The sequence below is a fragment of the Ambystoma mexicanum genome, chromosome 11 (assembly GCF_040938575.1).
Source record: "Ambystoma mexicanum isolate Mex_15411 chromosome 11, UKY_AmexF1_1, whole genome shotgun sequence".
Taxonomy (NCBI): Eukaryota; Metazoa; Chordata; class Amphibia; order Caudata; family Ambystomatidae; genus Ambystoma; species Ambystoma mexicanum.
The window spans coordinates 1,101,909,197-1,101,930,489 of record NC_090934.1 but is presented as its reverse complement, the minus strand read 5'-3'; the positions used below and the strand labels follow the sequence as shown (position 1 = coordinate 1,101,930,489).

At 49.3% G+C, this 21,293-nt stretch overlaps 1 protein-coding gene across 10 annotated transcripts in view; it reads left to right on the top strand.

Annotated features, from left to right (window-relative positions):
- Positions 1-21,293, top strand: part of HERC1 (HECT and RLD domain containing E3 ubiquitin protein ligase family member 1) — a 3,379,312-nt gene that overhangs the window by 1,510,078 nt on the left and 1,847,941 nt on the right. For all 10 annotated transcript variants that reach the window (XM_069624399.1, XM_069624403.1, XM_069624396.1 and 7 more), the window contains exon 37: positions 13,917-14,431. In XM_069624399.1, coding sequence (XP_069480500.1) covers positions 13,917-14,431 — 515 coding nt within the window. The remainder of the gene's footprint in view (positions 1-13,916; positions 14,432-21,293) is intronic.

The window sequence follows — 21,293 nt, the reverse complement described above, 5'->3', positions numbered from 1 at the left end:
TTGAGTCCTTCAGGAAAAGGCCTTACCTCAATGGGTGCCTGCATCTTGGGCAGCCCAACATCGACGCCATCCTCACTGCAGCAGAGGTTTTGCAGGTAATTCGGAGACTTCCTCCCTGGTCTTACTCTGTATGGGCAGGCTGCCTTTAAGGCGGGTTTAGCAGAGGCGTGGACATTTGCACAGGATCTCTTGGAGTTAAGGTCTCCCACATAACATGGCTAGCAAGGGCATGTGTCTCGGTGTAGAAATGCAGAGAACTGTTGGATGCATGCAACTAGGTTTTCATCCTATGTACACGAAACAGGATCCTCGACTTCCCCTTCGTGGGCTCTGAATTATTCCACTCGTCGACCGACGACAAACTTGCAAAAAAGAACATTTTCACTTAGACAGCTAAGTCTTTGGCTATCCTAACGTATCGGGTAAAAAATCGTGGCAAAAATGTTGCTGGTAAAAGAAATCTGTGCCTCCTCCAGACAGGCGCTTCGCATCTTATACCAGGATTTTTGTAGTGCTCAAGAACAACCAGGCAGGCATGAGGGCAGTTCTGGCTCTTTCTTTCCGCAGTCTTTCGCTCCCTCTCAAGCACTTTAAGATAATGCCACCTCACATAGCAGAGTCTCTAAAAGATGCATATCTGCATGACCCCATTTTACAGCCACATCAGAAATGTCTGCGGTTCACGATTGTCACACCATTTCCAATGCAAGGTGCTCCCGTTTGGCCCCAATGCGGCCACTCGTGTGTTCATCTGCAGCTTTACCGCTAGAAGGACTGCTTGTTTCTGGGGGTCAAGTGGGGCATGGTGGTGCAGACGCTCTTCCCCACACCCGACAGGTTAAATTCGCTCTGAAAGGCTGTATGCCACTTCTTGTCGAACACAGCAACCTCTGCGCAGAGACTTCAGCACTTGCTGGAGCTCATGGCATCTTATCCTAACTAGTCAGTATGCCAGACTCAAAATGAGGTGCATTCAACTACATTTAGTGTCATCCTGGGACCAGTAGACTGCATTTGTCAGACAAGCTTGTCATACCGCCTAGCTTCACATGAACCTTCATTGGTGGCTCCTCACCAACAATGTGTCAGTGGGAGCACCATTCATCCCACCGGAGCCATCTCTGGTGGTTACAGCAAATTTGTTCCTACAGGGTTGAGGAGTGACCCTGAATGGCTACTGCATTCACAGCTCATGGTCCAGGGAGGAGTCCAGCTCCCATATAAATCTTCTGGAGCCCAGGGCCTTCAGGTTAGCTCTGTGCCATTCTGCAAAGCTGTCTTAGTCAGGACTTACAGTTCAACTACAATGTTCTACTTGAACAATCAGGGCGGGTCCAGGTTAGTGATGCTGTTTGGAGGCGGTCTCAATCTGGGAATGGGCGCTGTCACAATGGATCTGGATCAAAGCGTTGCATCTCCCGGGCAGCAGCAATACAGAAGCAGACAGGTTGAGCAAATTGGGCTTCAACACATAGGTGTGGGTATTGAACAACAGTTCCTTGCCTCTTCTATTTCTGAGGTGGGGCATCCCGGACCTCAACCTTTTTGTATCTCCACAGAACTCCAAATTTCACCTTTTTGCCTCATGGGCAAGGCAGGGTCAAGGCTTCCTGTGGGGGCGTGTTCCAGCTGTGCTGGGACAGCCACAATTTCTACGCCTTTCCTCCCCTGCCATTGCTCCAGAGGACCATTTGCAAGTTTTGGCACTAGGCGGGCTGCAGACTAATTCTGATAGCCCCTTGCTGGCCATCAAGTGCGTGATATTCGGACCTCCTGCAGCTCTAGTCGCAAGGCCCGGTCCATCTTCCGGTCCTCAGCAGGGGCTTCCTCACTTAGCAGCAGGGGGCAGTGGACCACCCAGATCCGGGCAAACTGGCTCTCTGCCTGGCTCCTGATCAGTTAAGGCTTCGCCCGGTGCAATTCTCAGCGAGCAATTGGAACATTATCCAGGAGGCCAGCAAGGCTTCCAATACAAAAGTGAGTGGACTCTATTCTGCCATTGGGCTCAGAAGGTGGGTGTGGACCCCCTCACTTACCCCCTACACTATGTTCTCTCGTTTTCAGCACATCTGGCCTGCTCCAGAGTCTAAGTGGATACTTGCACACTTATCTGGCGGCCATCAGGGCCTACAAAAACTCAGAGGGCGCAACTTTTTCCACAGCCAGCCCGGTGGTCAAGGAGCACCTCAAGGGCTTAACAAGAATGTTCCTGCCGGTGCCCGGCCCCATCCCATCTGGGACTTGTTAGCAGCTTTGCAGTGATAGCCTTTTGAGCCGATGGCTTCAGCCGACAAAGTGTGTAGCGCTCAACACGTTTCTGCTGGTGGCGCTCTGCTCGGTGCGTAGTGTTAGTGAGGTGCAGGCGCTGTCCTTATGTGAGCCGTTGAGTGTTTCACAACGATAAATTGATTCTGCAGTCTCATCCCAAATTCCTGCCCAAGGTGGTGGTCCCCTTTCATCTGAATCAGGAGATATGTCTGTTGGTGGTGTTCCCTAATCGGCAGTCTGACGTGGAAAGAGTGCTCAATTCCTTGGATCTGCAGAGGGTGCTCATGTTTAACCCCTCCCGCTCAAAGCAATTAATGCGGTCGGAGGCGCTGTTAGTCATGTTTGGTGGCTCTGCCAAGGCCTTCATCGCCCGTTGGATGGTCCTGGCCATTACAGAGACTTTCGCGGCCACAGGCAAAAAGAAGTAGCTTTCCAAAGGGGTGATCAGCAAAGCGGCGAATTGGGCCACACCGTCGGCGTTCTACAAACCCTACACTCCAGACACAAGTTCCAGGAGGTACGTAGAGTTCTCAGGAACCTCTTTGCCTCCAGTTAAATTGTCAGCTCCATCAAGTTTTTGGTGAAATCTCCCACACGGGTGGAGGAAAGGAGGTGGGACTTATGAGTAATATGTTACTCACCATAGTGACCAAAGTACTCATAGTCCTAAGTCCCCTTACCTTAATAAGTCCCACCTTCCTTCCTCCGCTTATAAGCCAGAAACAAAAATAACAGCATATCCAGTTTTACCAGCATCCGATATATATCAAAATGGGCCTGAAGTGAAGCACTGGATGGCGGGGCTATTGGGCGGTCCCACGTCCAGGGCCACGCCCTCATGCCCCGTATTAAATTTGTAGGGGACACACTTATTTTCTCTGCCAAAGATTCGGTTACTGTCCCCATACCTGTGGGACGCCCCCACAAAGACGGAGGAAAAGGGACTATGAGTACTCTAGTCACTACGGTGAGTAACTTTTACATGTTCCCCGTCCTAGCCCCACCTTAGGTTCATTACCAAATAAAACTTTTGTCAAATGTAATATCGAATTGAGTCATTTGTGGGAACCACCCACCTTTGCGACAGACCACTTTGAATTTTTGACATAATGGACAAAACTGTCAAGCAGAATGTGTCTCTTCTCAAAGATTCTGCATGTTTGTTGCCCATAGAGCAATTCTATTTTAACCCTTCCCTCTAAATGTCACTGTGCTGTTCTAGCATCAACCCAAAGCCTGTTCCCCTTTTCTCATTGCCTCCCACACGACTTGCTCTATGCTATGTACGTGACTTGACCAGGTCATGTGATAAACCATCTGGTCCTGCCGCGCAAGATGTGCAGGTCCACAGCCCTACTTGCCTCCCATCCCTCTACGTCGCTGTCTCTCTCTGCCGACAACTTTGCTTGATCTTTTGAAAAATCTCCACCTACCTGCCCTCCTCCCTTTCCCCTCTGTTCCTCCCCACAGGCCTGGCACCCATCCTCCATTCTGATAATTGATCCTATCCACCTTTTCATGCAGCAGACTGCCAAGGAGCTTGCACCCCTTACATGCATCTTCTGCTACCCTCTTTTCAGCTACTCAGTCATCCCTGGGATCTTCCCAGCCTGCTTTAAGTTAGTCAACGTTATACCCCTCCAAAATTACGCTTGACCCCAACCAGCCTGCCATACCCTCTAAATATTCTGAAATGTTTGAATGTCACATTCACCCTCATCACTACCTACCTGGAAACTTGTGGTATCAGTATCCCCTCCAGTCTGTGTTCTACAGTCTTCACCCCACAGAAACAGGTTGACCCATTCTTCTACCTTCTTTACACGTGCACACTACTCCCTCTAATCCTCTATCCTCCTTGACCTCTCTGCCACCTTCAGCACTGTTGACCACTGCTCTCTTCTTGACACTCTCTCTCCCCTCTTCCAATATACTACCCGTTCCTGGTTTGCCTCTTACCTTGTCAGCTGTCCTTTTCCACATCTTACAGTGCTGCAGCATTCTCTGAAACTCCCCTTCCCGTGGAGGGTTTCATGTGTATATGTCCTTGTTCCTCTCATTTTCACTGTCTACACATATGCTATTATCCTTTAACTCTGTGATTTTTTTGAATGGCAGGATGCCTCTCTGCTATTAGTTGCTGATGGTGCTACGCTGTCTGAGGTTTAACTCCTCCAAAACTGAGTTGATTTGCCTCTCAGCTTCCAACAACACCTCCCCTCCCCACTATCTATTCCCACACACATACTCTTATGTCGCATCCCCTTTCCTCCATTCTGCATGGGCGATCCTGCCAAGGGAAGGGAGACAGAACCTTTTTCACCAGAAAAAAACCTTCTCCCCCTTTAAATTTAGAGATGCACGGGGGTAAGGCCCACGGAGCATGCGCTGCCCTGACTCCGCCCGCCAGCGCCACACCTCAGTCCCCTTGTCTGCGTCGACGGGAACGGGCCGAATTCACCAGCGCTCCTGGGTTTTGATTTGGCCATGTAATTCCACGCGGATACTTCTTCTTTGTCTTTTTTTTCTTTATCATTCAGGTACCCGGTCCGCAGCGTCATGCTCCTCCCCGGCACATGTCGACTTCCACAAGGTTCAGCAGGTGTCCATCCTGCAACGGGCTCGTCTCAACTTCAGACCCCCACACCCTCTGCCTATGTTGCCTTGGACCCGACCACGGCTGGCAAGCTTGTTCAGCGTGCAATGCCCTGTCATCGAAATTGCTGAAGAACAGACTAGCCAGGTGGAGGGAGCTCTTTCAGAAGTCAGCTCCAGAGGACCTGAAGAACTTCGTGAAACATTGAGCCAGGCCCAAGGTAGGGCCTCTATTTTCCATGGCACCCCGCAAGGGGGACTCCTTCCCAAGGACTCGCCTGCACGGGAGGGACCGCTCAGGTCCTTGTACCAGCACGTGCACCAAGGCTGCTTCAGCTACAGGCCGAGGGATCCTTGGATCCTCCCGGTGACGGTGTTGAGGGACCAGAAGGTTCTTCTACCAGATTTTCATCCGAGGGGCTCTGCCCTTTTACCAGCATTATGTCTGAGGGGCTACACCCTGTTACCAGCAAAACGTCCGAGGGGCGCCTAAACGCAGCTCTACCTACCCCCGGGTCGAGGGTGTCACACCTACCATGTCTAGGCCCGAGGAGCAGGGTATTTGGGGAGGCTGGGCCCAGCGAGCCAAGCAACACGACGCAGGCACATGGCAGGTAGCTCGACAAAATGGCTGCCGTGCCAAACATGGGCACCCGGCCGACGCCATTCCAGGAGTTCGGTGAAGAACGAGTGTCAAGGTGGGACTGGCCTCAACCAGGTACGTGGCCTACAGCCTATCCTTCATTTGCACAGGGCAGGTTCCCTCTGCGTCCTGACGGGAAGGGTATGCCGCGGCCCCAGCAACCCCCGCTACCCTGTCGGTACCCCCTACCACCCCTCCGGTCTGTGAAGAGGGGTTCTTCGAGAGGTTACTCGGGCTCATGAAGTCACCTCGGATGGGGGTTATCCTCGGGGACGGCATCGGCGACGTGCTCCCTACGATGCTACCGGCACCAGTCTCCTCCGGCACCTCCGTCCCAGCCTCTGCCTCCCCAGCTGATTCCTCAGGAGATTCCATACCAGGCTCCAGTCCCCGTACCCCAGCCTCCTACTCCTCCACCTACGCAGGATCCTCCTGACCCACAGGATACGGATGAGGAGGAGGATCCTGACACGCCATCCTCAGCCAGAGCATTCCACAAATGTCTTGCAGGGCTGGCGGAGTACCTGGGCCTACCCCAACCTGAGGTTTGAGCAGTCGGCAGAGGGGGTTCTGGCTGAAGTACTTGCACGTCGCCCCTCTGCCAAAACCAGAATTCCACTGCAGAACGTTGTAGTCTCCCTGGCCAAAAAGGGTTGTCTCAAGCCCTGCTCTGTCCAGCCGGTCAATCGACGCCTGGACGCTGCGGCATCACTGTACTCCAAGCCTCAGTCAGCCTCCTCCGTGGCGACGCTACTAGGCAAGGAGAAGATCTTGGAGGCGTACGGGAAGAAGCTGTATTCCAACACTTCCTTACATCTTCGTCAGACTACCATTTCCAATACAAGGCCCCCCCCCCCTTTTTGCCTCAATTCGGCCCCCAGGGTCTTTACCAGGCTCATGAATGCAGTTGCTGCCCTCCTCAGAGTGGAGTGCCTCCACATCTACCCCATACCTCGACGACTTGCTCGTCAGGGCTACATCTCCGGAAGCGGTTCACCACACTTCCCATGCCCTTATTAACACACTGCATGATCTGAACTTGTTAGGCAGAATCGTGTGCACTTCCCTTAGGGAGCACTACACAAGATTAGGACTACAGATGAGAGCAATAAATCCCCTTTGGTATCAGTCTGTACCACAAAGATTTAGTTGGTAGCTGTGGCTGAGCAGTCAGACTTATCTCAAGAGGGAGATGAGCAGTATTCAGGGTGTACACAATAGGTCTACTGTACTATGGCACAAGGAAACACTGACCAAAGCTTTTTATTAAAAAGTAGTTATATATTTATTGTACACACTAAGAAAACAGATTTATCACAGTTATCAAGCAAGTTAAATTAAGCCAAGGAAAAATATACACACTCCCTATATAAATTGTAGACCAAGTGAACCAGAGTGAAAACGGAGCAAAACGGCACAGTGTAAACTACACACAAGGGATCCTCTACCAATTTCTCACGAGGGAAAGCACGCACAAGTTATATAGAAATAGCTTCGTACACACCCTAGCAACACTTCCCATAAATTTGTGAACCAGATTAAATCAGACAGTGCATTAGTATAGCATATACTTAAATGAAAACTGAACAAAATGGCATTTCACAAGTTTTAGCAATGGGAATAAAAGAGTAGTTATAAGAAAGGGTTGCACCACACAGTTCGAAAGGAGAATCAATCTCGAGAAGGCAGTTCTAACAAATGTAGCCAGAGTCAGTAGTCCTGTGCCAGAGTCAGTGGTACAGGGCATGGGCCCAGGAGCAAAATGTTCTTGTAGCCGCAGTCTTTGGTTAACGATATTGAAAAGGTGGATGCAGAGGGCGAAAGACAATGTTGAGAGAGGGGCGGCCAACCTAACAGGTAGGTAAAGGATTTAAAACACCTTTACTGCTACCGCGAAGAAAGGGCAGCCTGGTAGTTCCTGCAGTTCAGGTGATCCAGCAGAGGAAGAGAGGCTCTCGTCGTGGGGGAAGGTTCGAGTTACTGCACTACCCAGGGATGAAACCAGTTGCGGTGCTGCCCGATGAATAAAAGGTACGCTCCTTTAAATCGCGGTCTGGGTGGACTGGTGCCTGGCTATCCGGCCACCGAGTACTGGGTGCTGGTAATTCGACCAAGGCAGGTCCAGGAAGGCGATTGGCAAACTGGTTGGCTCCACCAGCTCAAGGGAAGAAGGCTCTTGCAGATGAAGATCTCCTCTCGTTGTGTGGAGAAAAGTGGTGAGACGCTGCAGCAGGGCTTCACCGGTGGTTCAGTCGTTGCAGATGTCTTTGGCTTCTCTCCTCTTCGGCTTCTTAGTTCCAGTGGCGACGTCTTGCTCTTCCAGTCCTCAGGACCCTGCTTTTAAGCAAAAAGATCCCCATTCATACAGCCTAGCTATCACTCACACAGTGGAGTGGTCATCTTGGCCCTACAGCCTATCAGGATAGAGTGTGACATGGATTGCTGAGGCAACCCTGTCCAGGGGTGCTACTCCCCCTCCCACACAATGGACCCACCCCAGACTCAGTGGCGCAGAAAGGAGGGCTTCTTGGTGGAAGCCCGCCAAACGGACGAACAAAGGATCCCTGACCTGGGTTCGGAGTTTAGAGAAAGACACAAGAAAGAAGTTATATTAAAGTTCTGGCAAATAAAACCTACTGGAGCAAATTTAGTATTAAAATGCACCAGTGGTATGTTAGAGGCTGTCAGAAAAAGTGGTAGCCTCGAACAATGGGAAAATCCCATAGGGAATATTTATGGTAGTAACCACTGCCACCAGCCAGAAACTTTTGAGAGAGGGACTGTAGGGTAACCCTCTCGAAAATGAACATAGGGGGAAAACTATGAACCCCTTCCAGTACCTCCATAGTAAGATGGGTTGTACGGGTTTAGTTCATAGGATTTGACTAGTAAAGTCAATGGGGACTTTACATGCCCTGGGAGACAGTAGTCAGTCCCAGGGTATGGAGTCTGTTTGGGGGTCGCTACAACACACCTGTGTCACTGCACTGCTGTGAATAAAGATGGTTTCTATGGGGTTGTGAAAGATCCCATAGGCATTAAACACAAAAATAGCCTAGAACACACATAGCAACAATGCCTAAGAGTGGGAAAAAGAGTCTCGCTCTCAGCAGGTAAAAAGAAACGAACCCTTCAAATCCAGCAAAGCTGCTGGGGCACTCTATAGGTAAGGGAAATTAGCCATTAAATGAGAATTTTCCCTAACAGGGCTTCTCGCTCAATCTCAAGAAGTCGAGCGCAGACTCTGACATTCTTGCGCCTCATCTGGGACACGTACTCCGAGAAGGTATTTCTGTCGGTGGACAAGATCTCGGCCATCAAGAGGGCTACCACCCACTTCCTCAGCAGAGAGGTGAGCTCGGCATGGTGGTACCAGCATCTCCTGGGTCTCTTGGCTGCGGTCCTATTAGCCGTACCCCACACGAGATTGAGGATGATGAGGATTCAGCTTCACTTCACGGCCTCATGGAACCTGGAGCGTGGTTCTCAATCCGAGATGATCAACGTTCCTACATCTCTCCACCCGGACCTAACATGGTGGTCCAGGGACTGCAACCTACAGATGGGCAAGCCCTTTCGGCTGCCCACCTCGCAGGCCACCATCACCACAGACTCCTCGCTCGAGGGCTGTGGAGCCACTCTGGACGATCTCTCGGTCCACGGCACATGGACCCGAAAGGAGCAGGAATACCACATCAATTGGTTAGAGCTGCACGCCATCTGGCTAGCGCTCGGAGCATTCCTACCTCTTCTCTGGGGCAAGATTGTCCTCATCCAGACAAACAACTTGACCAGCATGTACTACGTCAACAAGCAGGGAGGCACCAGATCCCCCCCTTCTGTGCAGACTGGCAATCAGCATGTGGGAGTGGGCCCTGGAAAACGACATCTACTTCACGGCAGTCCATCTCCCGGGGGAATCCAACCTGGAGGTGGTCAGGCTCAGAAGGTTGGGAGCGGACAATTAAGAGTGGCAGCTAAACGGCCTAGTTATTAAGGAGATCTTCAACAGGTGGGGTCATCCCCAAGTGGATATCTTTGCCACCTGGCACAACAAGAAGTGTCCTCAGTTCGCCTCCTGGCAGGGACAGGGTCCCGGCTCCCTGGGCGGCGCATTTCGACTTCAGTGGAACGGCATGACGGCTTATGGCTTCCCTGCCCACTCCGCTGATTCACAGAGTGATTTGCAAGATCAAGGAGTCTCGCCAGCTCAAAATAATTCTAATAGCTCCATGGTGGCCAGCCAGGCCATGGTTTTTGGATCTGCTGAGCCTCTCGGAGATGCCTACGATTCACCTCCTGATGGGCCCAGAATATCTTCTGGCGCTGCAGGGGGGCAGGGTCATCCACCCCGCGCCTCAGAAACTAGCCCTCACAGCGTGTTGCCTGTGCAAGTAACGCTGCAACACCTCAGCCTCTCCCAGGCTAATCTGGAAATCCTACAGGGCGCAAGGAGCTAGGCTAACAGAGCCCAGTATAAAAGTAAATGGATGACACTCCACAGTCTATGCCTGAAGGATGATAAAATGGAGCTCATCATCCTGGGGACCACACCCAACATTAACAAACTCAGCCACGACTATACTTCATTTGACATAGATGGCAATACGATCAAGGTTGCTAAGGAGGTGGTTTTTACCTTGACGCCAGCCATTCTCTGTCTGACTAAACAAGTGAATGCAATGGCATCATCAACGGCCTATTCATGTAAACTGATCAGGTCTGCTAAACCCTTCCTCTACACAAGTAGTTGTACCACACTAGCCAGAGCAGTATAAATTAGGCTACTGTAACGCCTTATATATTGGATCTAACAAAAACATCACTAAGAAAATCCAAATACTCAAAAACAATGCCTTGAGAGCAACGTTAGGAATGACCAAAGAAGACAATCTAATTGGCTCTCCACTATCGATAAAATTAGACTCAAAACTGCCTCACTAACCTTCAAGTGCCTCAATAATGCAGCACCTTGTTACTTGACAGAGAATAGAAGACTAACACTCCGACCGACCAGAGTAGCCTACACTAACTGTCTGATAGTCCCGTCCTTCAAAGGAGTGACAATTGGTGATAATAGCTTTCCTGTCAAAGCTGCCCAATTCTGGAATTCCCTCCCACCGCTCCTTAGGGCGGACCAAATTTGCCCACAATTCTGACAAAATATTATCAACTGACTCTAAACCCAAACGTGCAATACCTTGCTCCATTGTAACGCCTACTGTATAATATGTCTCATCCATGTATATTTTTGCAACATTTTCTCTGTATATTTGTGCATTATTTCTGTAATCCTGTAAATTATGTTATAATTTTTTCGCAACTATGCAAGCTGAAAACTTCTTTGTCCTCGCAAACAAACAAATGGTCCAGGTTCTGCCACTGGGCAAACTTCAAGAAAATCGACCCCCTGGCATGTACTTTGGACGACGTGCTCTCCTTCTCGGCGCACCTCGACCACTTTGGTGTGCAGGTGGACACCTGCCGTACATACCTCACAGCCATCGGGGCTTACAGGAACCTCGGAGGCGGGATCTTCTCCTTCTCCAATCCTATCGTCAAGAAACATTTGACGGGGCTTGCAAGGCTCTGCCCGCCTATCAAGAGGCCGCACCCCTTATGGGACCCTTAACATAGTCTTGGGGGCCTTCGCGCACAAGCCGTCTGAGCCAATGGCGTCCTCGGACATCAGTCTGGTCACCATCAAGCCGGCCTTACTAGTAGGCCTTACCTCAGCTCGTAGATTCAGCGAGATCCAGGCGCTGGCCGCCTCGGAACCATATACTACCTTTCACAGGGACAAAGTAGTCCTGCGGACACACCCAGCATTTCTGCCCAAAGGTACTGTCTGCTTTTCCACTTGAACGATGAAATGGTCCTTCCTACGTTCTTTGCCGATCCTAAGGACGAAGCACAGAGTGTGCTGCACTGCCTGGATGTCAGGCGTGCCCTGAAATTCTACTTGGACAGAACCAAGGGCTTCCGTAAATCGGACACACTGTTTGTTACTTTCGGAGGCTCAAGACCAGGTTTTCAGGCCTACATATCCCGATGGATGGTCTCGGCCATCAAAGAAGCCTACGAGGGCCAGCACAAGCCGCTTCCGGCCAACATGCGCGCCTATGCAGTTAGGGCCAAGGCAACGGCCATCGCATTCCAGCGTCATGCCCCTTGGCAAGTCATAAGCAGGGCGACCACTTGGGCCACTCCCTCGGCTTTCTGCAAGCATTACTGTTTGGATGCTGGCTCTAGATCTGATGCGGCTTTCGGACAAGTTGTTCTCAGGAACCTATTTGCTTAAGGAGGGTCTCCTCTCCACCCTGGGGCTACATTCAGTTGTAATCGCCCATGCAGTATGGAGGATAGAGTAATTATAAGTTACACACTGTAGTGACTAAGTAGTCCTTGGTCTCCTTTCCTCCATAGGTCCCACCGTCCTCCCTCCTAATAATACTGGTGTCATTAGGCAATGTTAAATCTATTGTCGACGCGTCAATGGGGACAGAGGTGTGGCGCCGGAGGGTGGGGTCAGTTCAGCGCATGCTGCCAGGGCTGCAACACGCACCTCTAAATTTAAAAGGGAAGAAGGTTTTTTCTGATGAAAAAGGTTCCGTCTCCCGTCCCTTGGAAGGGACGCCCATGCAGTATGTTTGAAAGGGGAATAGTCACTATGGTGAGTAACTTATAACTTTTTTGCTTCTTAGAGTTACGCAATGCTGGTTGTCGTTTTCCCTTTCAGGTAATCTCCTTCTTTGTAAACTATTAGGGAACCGTTCTCCCCTCCTATTTATAATTTCCTTCCTTTTGGCTTCAGCAATGCTGGTTGTTACCTTGTTCAAATATTGTCTTCTTTCTTTTGGCAATGATGGTTACAATCTTCTTTAATTCTTGCCCCCTCTTTACTTTGGCAGTGATATTTACAATCTTTGTCCTCTCGCTTTCTCTCAATTTTTGCATCATGCAGAAATTCCCTTATTTCATTAGTTGGTTTTCAAAAGCATTGGAGGCATCCAGAAGTCTATTACGTATCACTCCAGGGTCACCTAATAAAGGCCAACCCACTGGTCCTTCCCTACTTGTCCATTCGACCCGCTGCTGCAACATCTTTTCTCATCTCATCCGGTTCTGGGCATCTAACGGCTATGGTCACACTCCCGCGGCCTGCGCCTTTTGCTAAGGAAGCCTGTCTCCTCTCATACTCTGGCGAACGCCAACCACCGGAGTAGGACGCCAGACCAGGAATGCTTCTTTCTTCTACGGGACAGCTAGTGCAGCACTGCTTCCCGCTACATATCCTCTGCACTTCCACAGCCCTCTCTGCACCGCTTGCAGCCCCAGCGTCTTCTGCATTCAGCTTCTGCTGCTCACACTGCTGCTGTCTACTTCTCCTAATGGCCTGCACCAGAATGAGCTTTAAATATTTAAGTCTCACTCACATGTGGGTCATCAGAAACACTAGACTGCCCACTACAAATCTGCACCTCTCAGCCCCTCTTCCTCGTCCTAGTATCTAGAGCCTTATAGGACTTGAAGTCTGTAATGTTCATATTCCTTTTTACATCCTCTAATTCATTCTGTTTAAATGATTTATAAAAATAACCTTTTAGTGTAGGTTTTTAAAGGGATCAAGAGTTGGTTCTTGGCTTTATAGTTAGACCCCAAAGAAGAATCTTAACTATGAGAAGTAGTGATATTACATCTATCATTCCCCTGTTGGCCATAATGGTTTTCAGAACTAACAATTTGGTTAATTTTGGGAAGGTAAGCCTTACTCTGACAACAAGCCATTAGATATTCTGGTTTTATGGATATCTCACCCTCAGAAGTCTGAATACTGCGTCTCTCCTAACAGTCATCCTATTACCTTGGTGGCCTTCTCCTCCCAGGTGATCCACCCTGCTAATACCACCCTCAGGGTTAGGATTAGATAGCTTCCTGGAAGGAGACTTTAGGCAAGGATTCTCTGAAGTCTCCACAGGATTCATCACAATACATACTAAAGGAAGTTCCTTGTCCCACCACAATTTATGAAAGTGTCAAATAGTTTGCAGGAGCATAGAAAATACTGTGTGTTTCTTAAAAGCTATTGGGTAAATAATGTTGAAACCTCAGAGTGTCCATGATTGCCGAATAACCTGCATAAAGAGGAGACCTATGAGTAATGTTTTTTTCTCTCATTGAACTTAATCTCTGTATGCTTATGTTGCATGCTCCTCTCGGTTGTTATAACCATAATGTGGCCTCATGTTCTTGATTAATGTGCATACGTTTTTCACTACTCTGGTTCCCCTTTCTTTCTTTGAGTGCTTTGAAATGGCATGCTGAAATAAGGTGCCCCACAAAAAAGTAATAAAGATGAATTTGCAGCGCAATGTGACATTTCCAAAAGCTTGTTTTGCTTCTATCATAGGTGAAAATTTGTGATATGCAAATGCGGGGCACACCCAGAGACTTGCTTCCTGGCGAACCCATCTGCAGCCCAGTGGCTGCAGTGCTGGCAGAGGCTACTGTGCAACTGATACGCATTCTTCACCGCACTGATAGATGGACCCACTGCATTAACAAGAAAATGATAGAGCGACTTCACAAAATTAAAACCTGTCTAAAAGAAGTGAGCCAAAAACTCAAGAAAAGTCGGTCAGTCCAAAGCAGGGAAGAACATGACGTGAGAGAAGAAACTAGAGAAGAGGAGAAAGGGAAACACAGCAGGCACAGTCTTGCTGACCTGTCTGAGCTGCAGCTGAAGACACTTTGTGTAGAGGTGTGGCCTGTGATGGCAGTTATTGGTGGAGTTGATGCTGGTCTTCGGGTTGGTGGTCGCTGTGTTCATAAACAAACTGGACGCCATGCCACCTTGCTTGGTGTTGTCAAAGAGGGCAGCACTTCTGCCAAGGTCCAATGGGATGAAGCAGAAATTACAATCAGGTGAGCTTTATTTAATTATTGTCAGAATCAAATAGATATTTTGACCATTGGTGGTGTTACATTTGAATTACTTGATTTAATTTGTGTTCAACAGAATGTAACAGAATATGGATTTCAGGAAATCCGAATGTGGCTAATGATTAGAGTGTGAAGGGGTAGAATTGCTTGCTTTTCAGCTCATTTTAGAGTTACTGTTTTTTTTAAAGATATTAGTAGACCAGTGAGGGTACTGTTTTTAGCAGTGGTCCAAGCCTGAATCGTCTCTGTGAAGAAGGGCCCTTTAAGGACAATTCAATCCTTTTAAAGAATGTCCTGTAACATTTAGAATGACCCTTGATTCTTTACAGTTCCAGTGCTAGGTTTCCTGTGATTGTAGTATTAACACTTTGGAAACAGTATAGAGAACCACAATCCTAATTTTACCTAGTCTTGTAAATGGTGTACTTTTTTCCTGTTTTCATACTGCAATTTTCAATTGTTTCTGTATGCAATGGCATGGCAACTTTGGATTTCTTTTTGATAGCTATTTTAGTAACCTGTTGCTACTTTCCTGCAAACATTGTTTCACTGCAAATCTATTTGGTGCGGCATTGCATGACTCGAGCAAGGATGCTCCCCGACTTGTTTCAAAAATCATTCCCTTGAACCTGGACACTAAATACTAAAGTCTTTAAAATGCTGTGAATCCCAACAGACATGATGGCTATGTTAAAACACTTTAATCACTGATGTTGATTAGGCGACATAGAAGAGGCCCTTTACTGATAACACCTTAACTGGATAGTATAACAAAAATAGGGAGTCAAAGAAATAGTGAAGCAAACCTATGTGCAGTTTGTAATAGGTTGTCTTAACGTGGATTGCCCATCTTCATAAAAAGTACTTCTGGCGCAGTTAGGGAAATGTTCCTTTTGCCTTATTTCTAGAGTCTAGATATACCAACCATCTTGGTTTACATAGTGCTTCATTTCAATGCCTGGTAAAATGGACAAAGCAGTGAAGGCAACCCTACAGCAAGCACGAGCAAGTTAACATTTACAGTAGTTACTTTTGATTAGCACACCATAAGGGAAGGATCGCATAGAATGTGTCAAAATATATTCTTTCTCCAGCATGGGGTCTGGCATGAATCCAAATGTTCATGAATATTCCCTGTTGTCAGGCTGGGAATTCTCAGTAAAAGAAAAAACAGTTTCACTTTCACTTAAAAACTGTCTCCTCTAAACCAATCCCTGTCCTTTGGGTCATACTGCCCCCATCCAATGACAGTCCTCTCTCTGAGCCCCATCTCTGGCAGCCATCTTCAGATTTTTACTGCACGCTTCAGTGTTCTCTCCAAGCTATTTCTATTCTTGTTTCAAAGAGCCCGTGTGCTCTTTTCTTCATCTCCCGACAGTGGGGACTCATTGTTGAAGTTCTTCGCCACTCAAGAGCAAAGATCCATCAAAGATTCTAGAAGGCCATCTTTGGCCTACATCGCACCCTTCGACCATGACGGATGAGGAGGAGAAGGGAAGGTCCCTCTTCAGGCCCTACACCAAATACTGGCTACATAATGTGTTCGACAAGCACCTACAATGCCTCTATTGCCTGCACCCGGTCCATAAGGAAGTAGAGTGCGAGATATTCCTCAGTTTCTCTAAGAAAACAACAAAGGACAGACATAGTAGGCTGGGGGCATGGCTTAAAAAGAACAAGGCCTCTGATCTGTGCTCCGAGCAGGGTCATGCCTCATCCAGGATCTGGCCGGTCTGTGGAGCGTTCTTCTATGTCGTTTGAGGGCGCTTCATCCGTGGGTGCCGAAGATAAGGCCAAGATATCAAATCTGAGTCCACCAGGTTTGCTACTGAAGCAGGTCCCAATGTGGATAGGGCGCGATCAGCATCACCTTCCACCTCCATTTCCAGCCCACCATCCAGCTCCTCTTCAAAGAGGATGTCAACTACCCCGGCTAAGCTACAGGAGAACGCTGTGCACAGAGGAGTAGGCTGCATAGGACAAGCAGTCTGAACCGGCAAAGGCCTCGTCGACGACTCAGTCGATGGCTACTACTACCGCAGCAGCTACCGGCGCTGATCCTACGAGGGTAGCTCCCATGGTGCAGAAAGTGTCCCTGACCGCAAGGCGCAACACCACCGGAGAGACTTGGCAAAGTCTGCAGGCACGCCAGAAGGGGTGAAACCGGCCCATGTCCCAGTTCAAAGCCCTCAGGGAGGAAAAAGGGGTGCGGGGGGCCAGGAGGCCATTCAATAGCCCTCCCAGGTCATTGCCCAAACTATGGAGGTCTCGTCCACGGACGACGATCAGGAGTCCTTGCATATGGTCCACAAGGTCGACAGCGACGCAGGGCCTAGTTTACCTGTTCTACCTTCTCAACCGAGGACATTTCCTTGGATATTATATCGACTCTACACACCTTGCTGTCAGAGATCTGGATGAGAATACATCTGGTGCAGGTGTTTGCCGTCTTCCAGGTCCCCAATTAGCCTCTGCCGAAGAAGAGGAAGTGTCATCTAATGCACCGATATCAACCTCCTCCACCACATCGGGCCCCAACTCCCCAGGCAGACCCAGACATGGGTACGGGTGTTAGGCAGAATCCTGGGCAGTGCCCTTAGGGACCACCACACAAGATTAAGACTACAGGTGGTAGTACAATTTCACCTTTGGTACAAGCCTGTACTACACAGAGTGGTAGCAGTAGTGGAGCAGCAAGACTTATCCCAAGAGCAAATGTGCAGTAGTAGAGATTACACAAATGCCTACAATTACTGTGACTCAAGCAAACACTGACTCAAGGTTTCTGGTTAAAAAATATAAGTACATTTATTTTTAAACCATCTGTTCATAAAACACTTCACTTCTATTAAATTAAAACCACATTTCAAATATACTACACACAACCAATTCCCCTTGTGCAGTTCAATTCAAGGTAAGTACATTGGATTTGACGGACGTGTTGTGAAACAGACGTTACCATGGGTTACTACGCGATCACTTTTTGACAATAATGACAGTTCAGTCTTACTAAAGAAAGGCATAACCGCGAGAAGAAATGTTACCGAGGTCAAACACACTTAGCACATGAATTAACCCAAGAAAATAGGAGATAAAAATCATCGGCAATACTTTTGCAAAGGCAGGATAGAATCGGAGGACACTTTCTAAAACGTAGATAAAAGTCAATAGGCCTGCGCCAGTGTCAATGGGACAGGGGTCCTGTTGTCGAGGATCACAAGGTTGGAACAGTTCACGATTCGAGATTGCCAGGAGTACTTGGAAATTGACAAAAGGGACGGAAGGAAGATGAGGACAAGCCTTTGGTGAGTAGAAAAGGGTTCACCCTAGTTCCTCGAAGTAGGACACAGTACCTTATTCGTTGGAAGAAAAGCTGGTGCCACGGCAGTTGTTTCTGGCAGTTCCTGCAGACTCACGGTTTCTGGAGCTTCAGTCATGGGGACAAGAAGGACGACGTCTGGAGCAATCTGCACTACCCAGGGATGAGGCCAGCAGCAGCAAAGCAACATTGAATAAAAGGTGCGCTCCTTTAAAACAGGAGAGGCTCTTCAGATGGCTATCCGGACCACTACAGCTGTGTGCAGCCATTTCAACCAAGAAGAGGATCCTCTGGCTGAAGGTGAGCTGGTTGATCCCACCAGGCTCAAGGGAAGGAGACTCTGGACTGGATCTTCTCTTGTCGTTGAAGGGTAAATGGCTCAGGACTGCAGCAGGGTTTAACCGGGACTCGGGAGTTGCAGCAGCCGTCTTCTTCTCCCCTTCTCTTAGGTTCCTTGCAGTTCCAGTGGCAACTCTGACTTCCAGCCCAAGAGTCCTGCCTTTTATGCCAAAATCCCCCATTCACACAGCCTGGCTGTCAAGAACTCAGCAGGGGGGTTGTCCAGCCCGGACAACCACCTCGGCCAATCAAGACAAAGTGCGACTTGGGTCTCCAAGGAGACCCTGTGCAGGGGGTGACTACACCCCTCCCTCACATTCAGCCCATCTAGACACCCAGATGCCAAAGGAGGGCTTCTGGACAGAAGCTTACCAAAGGTCGGCGAACAAAGGAGGCAAACCTTGTTTGCTGTGCAAAGTAAAACACGAGAAGGATTTTAACAAGAAGAAATGGCGATAAAACCCGACCGGAGCCAAATTAATAAGTGTTTGGTCAAGCTGGTTTAAGTTCGAGGCTGATACAATAGCCTAAAACAGTACGACTTTTATATAATATAATCGCGGTAAAAAAGATAGGGTAGGTACCACTGCCACCAGCCAAGTTTTAGTGTTAAGGGAGCGAAACAAAGCTCCAAGAGGCGCAGACAAAAAGGAGTAGGAATTAACCCCTTTCAGTACTCCATGTAAGATGGGGTGTACTGGGTCTGCAGTTTAAATGACTACATAAAGTAAATGGCAACTTTATCTGTTTCTGGGGGACAGTAGTCCGCCACAGAAACATTTAGTCAGTGGGAAGTCTTAGAGACAACCCTGTGTCACTGCACTGAACATGCTGAGTAACACACACAAAAAGTGGGGCTCATGGAGTGGTGTGGCTCCAGAGCCCAAGATCACACACACAGTTGAAATACACATGGCAAAACACATGTAAGAGTGGGAAAAAGGTTCACACTCTAACCAGGTGGAAAAAATAAACCCCAGAAATCCAGCAAACCTGTTGAGGGACTCACTAGGTAAGGGAAATTAGCCCTAAATGAGAATTCTCCCTAACAACGGGAACGGATACGGCCCAGAGGATGGATGATCGCGAAGACATCGTCGGCGCGGACAGTGAATCGCCACAGTTGGATGGCCCACATAGGATGTCCCCACCGGATGAGGTGGGTTCGTTAACATGATCGCCAGGGCCTCTGAGCTATTCCAGCTGGTGTCCGAAGAAAACAAGCAGGAGGGGTTTCTTGTATCAACTGCGCAAGGCCAAGAGGAAGACGATCAAGGCGGTGCCTTTTCTGGATGATATTTGGGAAGAGGGACTGGCCCTCATGAAGAACCCTGGCACAGCTCCAGCAAAGTGGAATAGGCTGGAGAAGAACTATAGGGAGACACTCTGCACCCAGGTCGCAACAATCAAGACCCCCAATGCGCTGGCGATCCTGGCCAGGTACAACAGGGAATTGTGCTACAATCTAGGATTGATCCTGTAGTTCCGCCCTGATAATAAGAAGATGGAAACCCTCCCTATCTTCTATGAAGGGGAGGTGCCGTCAGATCACGCCATCACAGTAACAGTGCACGTCGCTGACAGAGGGTTCCAGCAAATGGGGAACGGTGTCTGCCTTCATCGACGGGGATGGATGAAAGCCACTAACGTCCGTCAGTAGGTACAGGCGAAGTTGCTGGACATGACCTTAGACAGGGTAAATCTGTATGGAAAGGCTGTCCACGTGTCCCTCCATGCCATCAAGAAGGATACTGAGACGGCCCGTTCCCTCAGGACTTTCCTGCAGGACCACTCAGTTTTCTTTTCACTCCTCCATGGGAAAATTGAGCAGCTCTTCAAAAGGGTTCCCCGCGTCATGCAGACAGCCTTGTCAATCTTCAACGCCAGAACCCTACAGAGACTGCCCCCAAGCCTACGGTAGCAGAGGACAGGGTCGCTGTTGCCTGCAAGGCAGGACGCAGGCGCCCACGCAAGCTTGAACTGGCCAGGACATCGGGCCCCCACTCTTGCACCCCGGTGGGAGGCCGGCTGACACGGTTCGTCAGCAAGTGGAGAAAGATCACCACCGACAGATGGGTGCTGGCCACTCTCACCCAAGGAAACAGAGTTCCAATGCAGGTGTCGGTGGATCCCTCCGGTTCCCCACCAGGAGCAGCAGATCCCTCAGCTTCTGGAAGAGGTACGAGGCATGCTACGAAAAGGGGCGATAGAGCTAGTTCCCCAACGGCTTCGGGGCTCCAGAGTCTATTCCAGATACTTTCTTGTCAGATAGAAGACCGGGGCTGGAGACCCATACTGGACCTATGACGTCTGAACAAATACCTCAAGTCCCAAAATTTCAGGATGGTCACGTTGCAGCACGTGCTCATGACATTGTTGGACCTGGAGGACGCCTATTTCTATATCCCCATTCACAAGAAACATCAGAAATGTCTAAGTCTCGGGGTGCAGGGCCAGCACTACCAGTTCAAGGCCCTACCATTCGGCTTGAACACGGCCCCAAGAGTCTTCACAAAATGCTTGGCACCAGTGGCGGCACATCTATGTCTACAGGGCATAAATGTATAACCATACCTGGACGACTGGCTGATACGTGCCCGCTCACGGGAGCTGGCTGACGAACACACAGAGACAACCATCCGACTATAGACGGATCTGGGATTCTCGGTCAACTTTCCGAAGTCCGGCTTAACGCCATCGCAGAACGCGTTGTTCCTAGGCCCCAGACTCAATACGGTGTCTTTCCTGGCGTCGCCCTCAGAGGAGAGGCTAGCAGCCATTCACTGAAAGGTTCGCCGGCTGTCGTCGACAAAGACGGCCACACTTTGGGCCATCAAGTCGTTACTGGGCATGTCGTTGTCCTGCATCTACCTTGTTCGCCTCTGCATGTTGCAGATCAACCCCTACAGGAATTCCTGGATGCCTGTTGGATACAGGTGTCCGGATTCATCACAGGCAAGATCCCTCTCAACAAAGAGTTCTGACGGGCATTAGAGTGGTGGGGCGTCCTCTCTAACATCGCCCAGGGCACAGGATTTACAATTCCCCCTATACCAAGAGACGGTCACCATGGACGCCTCCGTGAAAGGTTGGGGAGCCCACACCGGACGTCTGCGTGCCAGAGGCCTGCGGTTGCCGGAGGAGAAAGATCTGCATATCAACATCCTTGAACTACAGGCAGTGTTT